General features: G+C 44.9%; 1 protein-coding gene across 1 annotated transcript in view; it reads right to left on the bottom strand.

Moving 5' to 3' along the window:
* The window catches only part of LOC141139608 (mast cell carboxypeptidase A-like), a 46,358-nt gene extending 44,961 nt beyond the window's left edge, over window positions 1-1,397 (bottom strand). The window contains exons 1-2 of the mRNA XM_073625907.1: window positions 1,241-1,397; window positions 1,042-1,117 (exon numbers count right to left, since the gene is read on the bottom strand). Coding sequence (XP_073482008.1) covers window positions 1,042-1,117; window positions 1,241-1,344 — 180 coding nt within the window. The 5' untranslated portion in view covers window positions 1,345-1,397. The remainder of the gene's footprint in view (window positions 1-1,041; window positions 1,118-1,240) is intronic.
* Between the last annotated feature and the right edge of the window lie 12,785 nt (window positions 1,398-14,182).

Below are 14,182 nucleotides of genomic sequence, written 5' to 3'. Positions count from 1 at the left end.
ATGTTTTATTTTATTTATTTTTGTTATCACTGTTGCCACCTTTCACCTTTTCACGCAACATTAATAATGCTCACATAGTTCATACACTTAGTCAACCTACACCCCCCTCTTTTATATCACATTCCATTTATTTCACTATTTGTACTCATTTTTTTTTTTTTTTTTTCATTCTTTCACATTTTTACTCATTCTCACTTTCACATTCTCTTTTTTTGACCTTCTCATATCACTTCAGGTTGCCCTTTCAGGCCACCGCAATATTTCACTTGCACCAGCAATTTGTGCCTTGGGTCATCGGGAGGTTTTGTTGCGTGTGCCCTACCGTGCGCGGCTGCAATTACCTCAGTTCCCGGGGGAGGCTTTATTGGGACGTTGATCACATTGCCGCAACATTTTACCGTTTTGGACCCTATGTGAGTATTTAGGACGAGATAATCTGCCCTATTGCTACATTATTAATTAGAATTAGACTAATGTCACCACTTTTTTCTTTACACTCTGCAGATATATTTTAGCATCTGCCCCTGAGGAGTGTCTCTACACGAAACGCGTCGGGCACAAGTGATGCTACTTGTGTCTGTAATGGACACATTGAAATTCAGTCTGCAGCAGATTAATAATTCTGACATTTATGTATTCATCCATTTTGGTTATACTTGCTACATCCATACTCCTGCCGCTGGTGCTGTTTTTATGTCATATGTAATAATATAAATTTACCTTATGTTATGTACCTTTGAACTGCTTTGACTATACCATACTCATGCAAAACTATTTTCCATGCCACACTTGTATGTTATGTGTGGGTGGAGTCTATACTAATTACTGTATTGAATGTATATGTGGTTACTTTATTGCCATATTCTTTACAATGTTTGTCATTAATAAAACAATTTTGCATTTATTTCAATTTTGCCTCCACAAAGTCATCTATCTCAATCAAAGTCCCACTTTCCCTTCTCTTTTTGCACTTAGCATAGGGATGGAGGCACACCGCATATGTGCCTCAATTAAAGTCCCAATTTTCCCCCCCCTTTCTACCTTCATTGTTTTATCCAAATGTTTAATGAACTTTACTTCCTTTTCATTATTTGGTTTGATATGGAATACTTTTTCGCTGTGAATGTAAAAAAAAAAAAATTAGCTGCAGCCAGAATTTTGATAATGAATCTAAATAGATAAATCTATATTAGATGGATAGGTACATATATAGGTAGGTAGACAGACAGATATTACATACTTGTCAAACCGACGACCCTTGGAAATGCTGACACTTGCCACCACACAAGGCAAAAGCAGCATCAGCTTTATATTGTTCAGGCACAGAAATCTCATTATGGTCATTTTTGAATATTTTCCTTTCCTTCCTTTTTCTTCTTTTTATATTTGTCCCTTATCTTTAGAGTACATGTGATCATCACTAGAATGACTTATTATTACAGTTATTTTCTTATCATATTTCCACCAACGGTTGTATAGAAAATAAACCTAATCTAAGATTCAATCATTTTCAGGCTTAAATATGAGAGATACACAGAGCAAAAAGTCACGCTAGATAACGGAAATAATAAACAAAATGATGCTCCAAATGATAGGTGCCAAAAAGTCACACTAAATAACACAAATTGAAATTAAAAAAGTGCAAAAATTGAGTGCATCAAACTATATGTTAAACAAAATATATAGTGCATCAAACATATGAATGTACAGTAGATATGTGTATACCAAAAAATACAAATAAAGTATAATAGATTATAATAAAAGAATAAGATAAAAAATAACTATAAATTGTCCAATGACCTGATGAAAGTGAAAAAAAACAAAAAATCAAAAGTGGACAAGATGAAACATAAAAAAGTCCAATTAAAATAATAATCCAAAAGTGATGTGCCGTGAGGTTCCACACTAAAGTGACAAGTGAAAAAATATATCCTCCACCACAGAAAGGACTGCCGCTTACCAGAAATCGTTGGTCCCTTATTACAGGGGACCACACTGGGCGAGTGGCTGTAACCCCAGCCTGGGATCTCACTGGCATGTACTGTACTCCTCAGCGTCAGCGGGAATGGTCAGCAGATAGATCGGCACAGTGGGCAGTAAATTCACAAAAAAAAAACAAAAAGCTTCACATAGCATAAATCCTTAACATTTATTGGAGATTATAGAAAAGACAAATGGACACTTACAAATCGAAAGATGTTACTAGGCAAGATAAGCATAAAGAGATGAGCCGGCCGGCTTCCAAACCGCCCGTAACTTTCGGGACTGGACGTGCAGCGGTGACGTCAGAATGTAGCTCCTCCTCCCTTTAGAGCTTACTATTTACTAGAACTGTAAAGTGCAAAATCTGGTGCAGCTGTACATGGTAGCATCAGCTTGTTCAATTAGGCTTTGACAAAAAAAAATAAAAAACTGGAAGCTGATTGGTTTCTATGTGGAGCTGCACCAGATTATACACTCTCCAGTTTTAGTAAATCAACCCCAATATCTAGTCATGTGCAAAAAAAAAAAAGATTTTTGATTGCACATAATTGGATGAGTAATATCAGCTTAGCTTCACCACACTCAGTGAATTTTCACTTTGCAAAGTAAACACTCCATTTGCAAATTAAACCCTCTCTATTCCTTAAGTGTATAACTGAGAATATGGTTTGGCTTTTTGATTAGTTCTGCAGCTGCATAGATGCATCAACATATGCTCATTTTCTTTAGTAAGTCAAGCCAAATATTTTCATATCACAACAATGAGAATGAAAAAGATACTGACACCAGATCAGTTACATGCCAATATATTTATTCAACATCTTATAAAAAAAGCAGTAAAAGTCACATAAACCAGTGCCTCCCATCCCAACCATCCCAGATTACTCAATCCCCAACCCCACAAACCACTCACCTTAAAGAGGGTAATTTATACAGTCCAGCCATAGTAGGTACTAGTGTCCAAATACAGTGCCTTGAAAAAGTATTCATACCCCTTGAAATTGTCCACATTTTGTCAAATTACAGCCAAAAACGTAAATGTATTTTATTTGGATTTTATGTGATAGACCAACACAAAATGGCACATAATTGTGAAATGGTTTTCAACATTTTTTTACAAATAAGAATCTGAAAAGTGTGGCATGCATTTGTATTCAGCCTCCTGAGTTAATACTTTGCATAACCACCTTTCGCTGCAATTACAGCTGCAAGTATTTTTGGGGATGTCTCTACCAGCTTTGCACATATAGAAAGTGGAATTTTTACCCATTCTTTGCAAAATAGCTCAAGCTCTGTCAGATTGGATGGAGAGCGTCTGTGAACAGTACTTTTCAAGTCTTGCCACAGATTATCAATTGGATTTAGATCTGGATTTTGACTGGGCCATTCTAACACATGAATATGATTTAATCTAAACCATTCCATTGTAGCTCTGGCTGTATGTTTAGCGTCGTTGTTCTGCTGGAAGGTGAACCTCTGCCCCAGTCTCAAGTCTTTTGCAGACTCTTATGCCCCGTACACACGATCTGACTTTCCGCCAACAAAACTGTGGATTTTTGTTCGAAGGTTGTTGGCTTAAACTTGTCTTGCATACACACGGGTTCACGTACCTGGTATGTGGAGCCCGGAATGCAGAGAACGGCCTCTCGTATGCCTCCGACTTAAGAACCCCTGAAGGTGTGAACAGAGACTCGAAAGTACAGAGGGGCACAAGTGCCTGACTGGAACACTGAAGTAGAAGGCAGGATCCTGTAGTCAGCAGGGAGGTGCACCGTAGTCCTGTAGCAGGTTGCAGACAGCAGGGAGGTGCACTGTAGTACTGTAGCAGGGTGCAGGTAACAGGAAGGTGCACTGTAGTCCCGTAGCTGGATGAAGACAGCAGGGAGGTGCACTTTAGTGCTGTAGCAGGATGCAGATAGCAGGGAGGTGCACTGTAGTACTGTAGCAGGATGCGGATAGCAGGGAGGTGCACTGTAGTCCTGTAGCAGGTTGCAGACAGCAGGGAGGTGCAGACAAGCCGGGTCAAGGTATTGGCGGGCAGATCAGGTACAGAAGGGCAAACCAAGGGAATAGTCAGAGTCCAAGCCAAGATCGGGGCGGGCAGCAAGCAGGTAACTCAGGAACAAGCCAAGTAAGTACTGGATACAGGAAAACTGGTAACAAGGTAGCAGGGGTCTCAGGAAACACTGTAGACCGGACAGCAAGGCAGCATTGGAACAGTCTTCTTTAAATAGCCTATCTTTGGCGCCAAGTGGCGCTATTGCGCATGCGCATATGCCCGTTGGCGCTATTGGCGCTATTGCGCATGCGTGTACGTTTGTTAGCGCCAGTAGCGCTATTGCTCGCGCGCGAGCGCCGGATGGCGCTTCTATGCACAGGCATTCGTTTAACCCTCAATCTGCTGGGATAACTGCAAGAGGGCTTTTCCTGACACACGGTCACACAAATGTTGGCCAACAATTATGAACGTGGGAACGTGGAGACGTACAAGACGTACGACGAGCCAAGAAAAAGGAAGTTCAATAGCCAGTGCGGCTCCTTCTGCTTGGTTCTGAGCATACCTTTTGTGCGATGGACTTGTGTACACACGATCGGACTGTCTGACAACAAAGTTTTGTTGGCGGAAAATTTGAGAACCTGCTAGCAAGCTTTTGTTGGCGGAAAGTCCGACAACAAACGTTCGATGGAGCATACACGCGGTCGGACTTTCCGACAACAGGCTCACATCTAACATTTCCCATCGGAAAATCCGACCATGTGTATGCGGCATAACAGGTTTTCTTCTAAGAAAAGCCCTGTATTTGGCTCCATCCATCTTCCCATCAACTCTGACCAGCTTCCCTGTCCCTGCTGAAGAAAAGCATCCTCACAACATGATGTTGCCACCACTTTGTTTCACGGTGGGGATGGTGTGTTCAGGGTGATGTGCAGTAATAGTTTTGGTTTTAAGCCAAAAAGTTAAATTTTGGTCTCATCTGACCAGAGCACCTACTTAAACATGTTTGCTGTGTCCCCCACATGGCTCCTTGCAAACCGCAAACAGAACTTTGTATGGCTTTCTTTCAACAATAGCTTTCTTCTTGCCACTCTTCCATAAAGCCCAGATTTGTGGAGTGCACCACTAATAGGTGTCCTGTGGACAGATTCTCCCACCTGAGCTGTGGATCTCTGCAGCTCCTCCAGAGTTACCATTGACCTCTTGGCTGCTTCTCTGATTAATGCTCTCCTCCTTGGCCTGTCAGTTTAGGTGGATGGCCATGTCTTGGTAGGTTTGCAGTTGTGCCATACTGTTTCCATTTTCGAATGATGGATTGAACAGTGCTCCGTGAGATGTTTAAAGCTTAGGAGGAATACTTTTTCAAGGCACTGTATACTACAGCACCTAAATGCTGATGGGTCCACAACTGGGTGTATGCAGGAAGAAAACGAGATGTAGGAGGGTGTGCTGACTGGTTATGATCCCTGGATAAGGGAACCAGTCACTCACAGGCTGGCGTGCACTCCAGTCTGGAACGCATCCTGAGGAAGTCCCCGGTTTGGTTGTGTCAGAAACCATGAAATCAGACCGAGACAGAAGTACAGTTAAATCACACTAGTTTAATAATAAAAGTAAATAGAAAAAACATAGTCAAAACATAGCCAAAGTTCAGTAACCGGAATGGATAGTCAGCCAAACCAGAAAGTCAGGGATCAATGTAGTGGAACAGCAAGCAGGATCTGGAGCCAGAAGGGATGTCAGCCAAGCAAGTCTTTAAACAGGAACGCAGGAGATAATCTCTGTGATGCTGACCAAGGTGAAGGCAGAGATCCTCTGAGCTGGACGGCTTAAGTAGGCAGGAATGACGAGCGGGATATCATCAACAGCTGAGTAACTGTGAAGAAATAGGAGCTGGCAATTAGCCGACAGCTGAGCGGCCAGCTCTGAGAAGGAAGGGCTGAGCCCAGCCCTGACAATATCCCCTCCTCAATGACCCCCCCCTCGGAGGACTGCCAGGCTTGAGGGGAAAACGTCTGTGGAAATCACGGAGGAGGACAGGGGCATGTACGTCCGAGGATGAGACCTAAGAGCGTTCCTCTGGACTGTACCCCTTCCAATGCATCAGGTACTGTATGCGCCCACGGGACCTACGGGAGTCAAAAATGGACTGTACTTCATACTCCTCGTGGTTCTCAACCTGTACAGGGTGAGAACGTGGCGCAGGTGGCAAAGCGGTTGCAGACCAAAGGTTTTAATAAGGAGACATGAAATACATTCGAAATATGCATATTAGAAGGAAGGTCTAATGCGTAAGCCACTGGGTTAATCCTGCGAAGAATATGGAAAGGCACAATAAACCGGGGTGCGAACTTCAGTGAGGGAACACGAAGTCGGAGGTTGCGAGATGACAGCCAGACCCTGTCCCCAACCTGGTAGGAAGGCGCAGGCAGAGGCAGTGTTAGTGGCCCCGTTGGGCTCTCCTTGGTCTAGGTGAGTCAGTTGGGCTGGCATCATGGCGGAAGCTGTGGGTGACTGTGTGGTTCCGGGTTCCTGAGGGGGACTGGTGTCTGCGATACCGGGTGTCCTGTGCATCCATGGGCACCTCCGGTTGTGATTCCTTCCTGGCAACTGTATGGCGGAATTCTGCGTACCAATTTGGGACGTCAATCAGAGGGATGCCTAGGGTGTTGCAGAAATGTGGCATTTCTTCAGGTACCTTTAGCAGTGCGGTATGGCCCTGTGTGGTAACAGAAAGACAGAAGGGGAACTTCCACCTTTAAGGTATCCCCTTAGTGCGCAGGGTGTCTAGCAGAGGTTTCAGGTCTCTGTGGTGTTGCAGGGTGATGCTGGAAAGATCCTTAAAGATTTGGATGTGTGCTCCTGCATGTAACACCTGTGCCCTGCTTCTGGCCTGCTTCAGTATGTCTTCTTTAAATTGTAGTACACTATGCAGCAGATGATGTCCCTGGGGAGGTCTTCTTCCCTCCTCTAGGTCTGAGGGCTTGATAGATCCTTTCCATTGCAATCTGTGACTGCGGTGGTCTGTTGAGGAGGTCATTGAACAGGCATATGACAGTGGGGGAGAGCTGCTCTGGTTCAATGGATTCTGGCATGCCACGGATTCTCAGATTGTGGCATCTCCCCCTATTGTTCAAGTCCTCCATGTGTCGCTGAAGCTCCCTGAGTTGGTGGGTGTGAGTGTCCACTCTCCTGGTGGCTCTGCGGAGGACCATGTCATGTTTCTGTGTGACATTCTCTACCTCCTGAGCCCTGTCAGCCAGCGTGTGTATGTCCAGCCTGAGTTCCGAAATGGTGGCTGACAGGGTGTCCTTTATGTCCGCAGCTGTGGTCCTTAGGTCATGAATACTTAGATGTTGTTGGGGGTTATAGGGATACCTGTGTCCCCAGGTTCCGCTGTCCCTAGTAAGGAGGGTGCGGGCAGTGTTCCCGTTGTCTGAGAGGATGTGGCCTACGTGTGTGCATGGCGGGAGGACGCCATATTGCCTCTCTCGGTCCGGAACATCTCCGGGATGTTTTGGCTAATACTCTCACTCTGTTCGAGGGGGGAGCGGGATTGTGATGCCGAGGAGGTGCGGGAGGCTGTCCCCATGCTGTGTGGTCAGATTGGGGTGAGTTTGGAGCGAGTTTACCTCCGTAGTGTGGCTTGAACGACCTGTGGAAGCGGGAGCTCTGAAGTTATACAGCCATCTTCCAGAGAGGTTAAACCACGCCCCTCGGCACTGCGTTACTTTAACTGACAATTGCGTGGTCATGTGACGCTGTACCCAAATAAAATTGATGCCCCTTTTTTCTCACAAATAGAGCTTTCTTTTGGTGGTATTTACTCACCTCTGCCGTTTTTATTTTTTGCACTATAAACCAAAAAAGACTGACAATTTTGAAAAAAAAACAATATTCTTTACTTTCTGCTATAAAACACACCCAATAAAAAAATTGAAAAATCTAATTTCTTGATCAATTTAGGCCAATATGTATTCTGCTACATATTTTTGGTAAAAAAAACTCCAACTAAGCATATATTGATCAATTTGTGCAAACATTATAGCGTCTACAAAATAGGGGATATATTTATGACATTTTAATTATTTATTTTTTTACTAGTAATGGCAGCGATCAGCGATCTTTGGCGAGACTGCAACATTGCGGCGGACAAATCTGACACTAAGTGACACTTTTTTGGGAACCAGTGACATTATTACAGTGATCAGTGCTAAAAATATACACTGACATTGTACTAATGACACTGGCAGGGAGGGGGGTTAACACCAGGGGTGATCAAGGGGTTAAGTGTGTTCTCTGGGAGTGTTTACTAACTGTGTGGGGGATGGACTGACTGGGACAACATAGCAGGAGCAGGAAGATAAGATCTCTGTATCCTCCCCTGTCAGAATGGAGATCTGCCTTGTTTACATAGGCAGACCCCCATTTGTCTCTGTGGAGAATGATCGCGGGCGCCTGCTGGACCCTTTGATTGGCTCCCCCTGTGGCCAATCGGCACGTGCGTGCCCACACAGGCTAGTGCATGAAACGACATACAGGTACGTTGTTTCGCGCAGCAGAGCCACCTTGCCACAGTACAACTCCGGCGGGTGGTTGGCAAGTGGTTAAATGCTGCTAATAAGAGAAGGTACGTGGAAATGTATAAATGAAGTCAGGCCAGAACACCCTTCAGATGAGTGGATAGAGAAAGACCAACAAGCTCAGAGCACAATCTCTCTTAGCATAGAAGATGACCAAATTATACATACTGTTTACTGTATGTATTGAAGAAGTTGGGAGCCTGGTCCTCAATCAGGGTGCCAAAAGGACATAAGGGCATTTGGACTATTGAAGTACAGTAAAAATTAATGCAAGAATGGGTAATAAGCAATAATGTAAAAATTGTACAGTTGATTTTATTGATGCAGAAAAAGATCAAGAGTTACACAATAAAACATGATAATAGTACAGATATATAACCAGTAAAATCATTAACCCCAAAGGGGGAATATACAGTAGAGCGATTAATCACAGAAATTATTTTCCTTGACTAGTTTCGCAGACCATAGCCACTTCATCAGGAGGGAATCTGTAGATAAGTTTCAGCTGTTTAATCAAAAAAGACAAGGAGAACACAATGTAATTGCCAAAAGGACATGAGCAGTAAAACCTTGTAACAAAGCATTAAAATTAAGCTAGGTATTAATAAAAAATTATACGAAGGGGGAGGGAGCGAATCTGCTTACCCATGTCCTAGCAGACACCAGACGCAGGGCTACGCCGCCAAGGAGTGATCTCCCGCGGCGACCCGGGGGGAGCATGACGGATAAGGATCTGAGTAGATAAAATAAAGGGATTGAGCAGTGGCGTAACTAGAACCTTCAGGGGCCCAGTGCAAGAAACCATGATGGGCCCCCCCCTTCCATCCGAGCCCCGGGCTTCCAATTTTGGGAGGGTGTCCATGTACATTGTCCCAAAACCGTGCTTCCCGCATGCCCCCTGGGACGTGCATCCAGCGCAATCACAGTGGCCCTTTACCATGTGATGTCAGCTGATCACATGTAAACAGACTTGCCGGTTATCCACAGCCCTTTCCGCCCATCCTGTGTCTGTGTTAGGAAAGGACTGCCATTAACTGTCAAGAATGTCAGAAAATTGTTTACACTGATAATCAGTGCCCCAATCATCAGTGCCCATCAATGCCGCCTATCAGTGCCCATCAATGCCGCCTACAAGTGTTACCTATCAGTGCTCATTAATGCTGCCTATTAGTGCCCATCAAATCTGCCTATCAGCACCACCTATCAGTGCTCATTAATGCTGGCTAACAGCATCCATCCGTGCCACCTATCAGTACTCTTCAATGCTGCCCATCAATACTGCCTGAGTCCTGCCTATCAGTGTTCTTCAGTGCCCATCAGTGCAGCCTATGAGTTCTGCCTATTAGTGCTCATCAATGCCCATCGGTGCCACCTATAAGTGCCCATCAATGCCTCCTATCAGTAACTCCTATCAGTGCCCACCAGTGCCTCCCATTGGTGCCCGTCTCAGTGCCCCCTAGTGCCTTCTCAGTACCCCCTATCAGTGCCCCCTAGTGCCTTATCAGTGCCCCCTAGTGCCTTATTGGTGCCCGCTAGTGCCTTCTTAATGCCCCCTATCAGTGCCCCCTAGTGCCTTCTCAATGCCCCCTATCAGTGCCCCCTATCAGTGCCCCCTAGTGTCTTCTCGGTGCCCCCTATCAGTGCCCCCTAGTGTCTTCTCAGTGCCCCCTATCAGTGCCCCCTAGTGCCTTATGAGTGCCCCCCTAGTGCCTTCTCAATGCCCCCTTTTAGTGCCCCCTAGTGCCATCTCGGTACCCCCTATCAGTGCCCCCTAGTGTCTTCTCAGTGTCCCCTATCAGTGCTCCCTAGTGCCTTCTCAGTGCCCCCTATCAGTGCCTCCCTTCAGTGCTCATCAGTAAATCCTATCGGCGCCCCCCATCAGCGCCCCCCCATCAGCGCCCCCCATCAGCGACCCCCTATCAGCGGCCCCCTAACAGCGGCCCCCTATCAGTGCCCCCCTATCCGTGCCCCTCTATCAGTGCCCCCTATCAGTGCCCCCTATCAGTGCCCCCTATCAGTGCCCATCAGAGTCCTCTGTCTTCTCAGGACAGCACGGCTCTGAGTGGAGAGCTTGTCTCTCAGGTAACAGCAGCACAGAGACACCGGCATTGACAGTTTTATCCCCTCTCCGACGGAGACCGTCTGGTCTGTCCTCTCTCGCACAGGATGACAGAGGACACACAGCTGATCTCTCCCTTCTCCCCCCTCCCCTCTCCTGTGTGCTCCGCGGGCAGGCAAGTGTGAAGCTAACGAGCTCACATTTCCCGCCATTTCCCGCGGAGCACACAGGAGAGGGGAGGGGGGAGAAGGGAGAGATCAGCTGTGTGTCCTCTGTCATCCCTTGCGAGAGAGGACAGACCGGACGGTCTCCGTCGGAGAGGGATATAAAACTGTCAATGCCGGTGTCTCTGTGCTGCTGTTACCTGACAGACAAGCTCTCCGCTCAGAGCCCTGTGAATAGCAACCCCGCTGGGCCCCCCCACAGTGGCAGAATGCCAGGGCCCCGTCGCAAGTGTGACTATGGCGACCCTGGTAATTCCGCCACTGGGATTGAGTATACTGAGGTTGCCAAACTGAAAACAAAGTGTATATCTGAAGTGTGGAATAGTGAAAGAATATTGTAGTGAGAAATGTGAGATAGTAATGGGGATGTGCGAAGTGCACATTGAAAAAGGGGGTGAGGAAGGAGAAAGAAGGTGAAGGTGATAATGTGTGAACAAAAGTGTAAAAAATAATATAAATTATATATTATATATTGTAAAATATGTGAAAAATTGAAGAAATAGGTAACAATGGAAGTGAAGGAAGGCATGTAGGGGGGAGGAAGGGGGGGGGGAGGGAAGGGAAAAAGAAGAGCAAGGCAGCGAGTGGAGGGGGGGAAGGGAAAGAGGGAAAAGAAAAAGGCTACGGAAGGGGAAAGGGAAGAAGGGGGGGGGGAGGGAAGAAGGAAGGGAGAAAGGGGATCATGTGAGAAGATAGGGTGGGTAAGAGGCACGGTGATACCTGATACTGATATAAGAATTTTGAAAGTTCCCGGGAGAGGCACCATTTGAAGGGCGCCGTGGAGTGGCTGTCAAAAGTAACACTAGGGACTACCGGCAGAGGGTGGAAACATGATAGAATATAACCACCCAAACCCTGGGCACCTGTAGGAGAAGGAAGCGATAACAGGTAAACAATAATACCAGTACCTAAAATTAAGGGACTGCAAAAGTAAGAATAATGTGTGAACAAAAGTGTAAAAAATAATATAATATAAATTATATATTGTAAAATATGTGAAAAATTGAAGAAATGGGTAACAATGGAAGTGAAGGAAGGGGGGAGGAAGGGGGGGGGGAAGGGAAGGGAAAAAGAAGAGCAAGGCAGCGAGTGGAGGGGGGGGAAGGGAAAGAGGGAAAAGAAAGAGGCTATGGAAGGGGGACGTGAAGAACGGGGGGAAAGAGGGAAGAAGAAAGGGAGAAAGGGGATCATGTGAGAAGATAGGGTGGGTAAGAGGCACGGTGATACCTGATACTGATATAAGTCATGTGGTATCCCTGACCCTGTGACGTCATGCGCCGGCGTTCCGCCGGCATCTGGTCAGCGTCACACGGTTGGATGGTCTGGACTCTAAAACCCGGGATCACGTGTGGCAGCTAGCTCCCAGTAAGTTATCTAGGAACAATTAGCGCAACCATTCTTACTTTTGCAGCCCCTTAATTTTAGGTACTGGTATTATTGTTTACCTGGTATCGTTTCCTTCTCCTACAGGTGCCCCGGGTTTGGGTGGTTATATTCTATCATGTTTCCAGCATTACTTTTGACAGCCACACCCTGGCATCCGCCCTTCGAGTGGTGCCTCTCCCGGGAACTTTCAAAATTCTTATATCAGTATCAGGTATCACCGTGCCTCTTACCCACCCTATCTTCTCACATGATCTCCTTTCTCCCTTCCTTCTTTCCTCTTTCCCCGCCTTCTTCCCTTCCCCCTTCCGTAGCCTCTTTCTTTTCCTTCTTCCCCCCCCCCTCCACTCGCTGCCTTGCTCTTCTTTTTCCCTTCCCTTTCCCCCCCCTCCTTCCTCCCCCCTTCCTTCACTTCCATTGTTACATATTTCTTAAATTTTTTACATATTTTATAATATATAATTTATATTATATTATTTTTTACACTTTTGTTCACACATTATCACCTTCACCTTCCTTCTCCTTCCTCACCCCCTTTTTCAATGTGCACTTCGAACATCCCCATTACTATCTCACATTTCTCACTACAATATTCTTTCACTATTCCACACTTCACATATCCACTTTGTTTTCATTCTGGCAAACCTCAGTATACTCAATCCCTTTATTTTATCTACTCAGATCCTTATCCATCATGTTTACAGCTCCCCTGGGTCGTCGCAGGAGATCACTCCTTGGCGGCTTAGCCCTGCGCCTGGTGTCTGCTAGGACATGGGTCAGCAGATTCGCTCCCTCCCCCTTCTAATATTTTTTTAATAATACCTAGCTTAATTTTGATGCTTTATTACAAGGTTTTACTGCTCATGTCCTTTTGGCAATTACATTGCGTTCTCCTTGTCTTTTTTGATTAAACAGCTGAAACTTATCTACAGATTCCCTCCTGATGAAGCTGCTATGGTCCTTGAAACTAGTCGAGGATAATGATTTCTGTGATTAATCGCTCTACTGTATATTTCCCCCTTTGGGGTTAATGATTTTACTGGTTATATATCTGTACTGTTATCATGTTTTATTGTGTAACTGTTGATCTTTTTCTGCATCAATAAAATCAACTGTACAATTTTTACATTATTGCTTATTACCCATTCTTGCATTAATTTTTACTGTACCCCAATAGTCCAAATGCCCTTATGTCCTTTTGCCAGCCTGATTGTGGACCAGGCTCCCAACTTCTTCAATTCTAGAATTCTGGATGATGGTACAATCTTTCAGTATGTCTACCCTAGCAATTTACCATAGAGGCCATTCATTTCTTTGTTTACTGTATGTAAGTGTGAAACTGCTAAAGAAATTTGAAAAGGATAATAAAAGGTGCATAAAATAAACAAACAAACAAATAAACTGTATTTGATTAGAAAGCTATACCAAACCAATCTGATGAAAGCCCAGGATATGCAGAATTACATACGGCACACCTTGGAAATAATTGAACACTTGAGAGGTATAGGAGAATAAAAGATTTTCATGTCGGAGCACTATTACACAGTGGTGTACCTGAAAGTTATGAAACGCTTGTCACAGCACTTGATGCACGTCCAGATGAAGAACTGACATATAAGTTAAGGGCAAGCTTGTGGACGAATATAGGCGTAAAACAGAAAGCATTAATAGTGACAGTGCTTCTGTCACAGAGTTAAAGACGAACAATAGGAATGAAAACAGTAACATGCAACAAGAAACATGTGAATGTTGTGTGTGCAAGAAACAAGGTCATTTAAAAGCAGATTCCAGAATCTGGAAAGCTATAATGCAAAAACAAACTAAAGGCCAAAAGTCTGAAGGAAGAAACTGATTTTGCTTCAGATAATGAATATGTTTTTCAATCCAAAAGTTACACCTCATCTTTGCAGGCATGGTGTATTGATTCAGGAGCTACAAGTCACATGGCAAATTA

Source organism: Aquarana catesbeiana, linkage group LG04, assembly GCF_042186555.1.
Source record: "Aquarana catesbeiana isolate 2022-GZ linkage group LG04, ASM4218655v1, whole genome shotgun sequence".
Taxonomy (NCBI): domain Eukaryota; kingdom Metazoa; phylum Chordata; class Amphibia; order Anura; family Ranidae; genus Aquarana; species Aquarana catesbeiana.
Note: the sequence above shows the minus strand (reverse complement) of the source record. Positions and strands in the feature narration are given on the sequence as shown.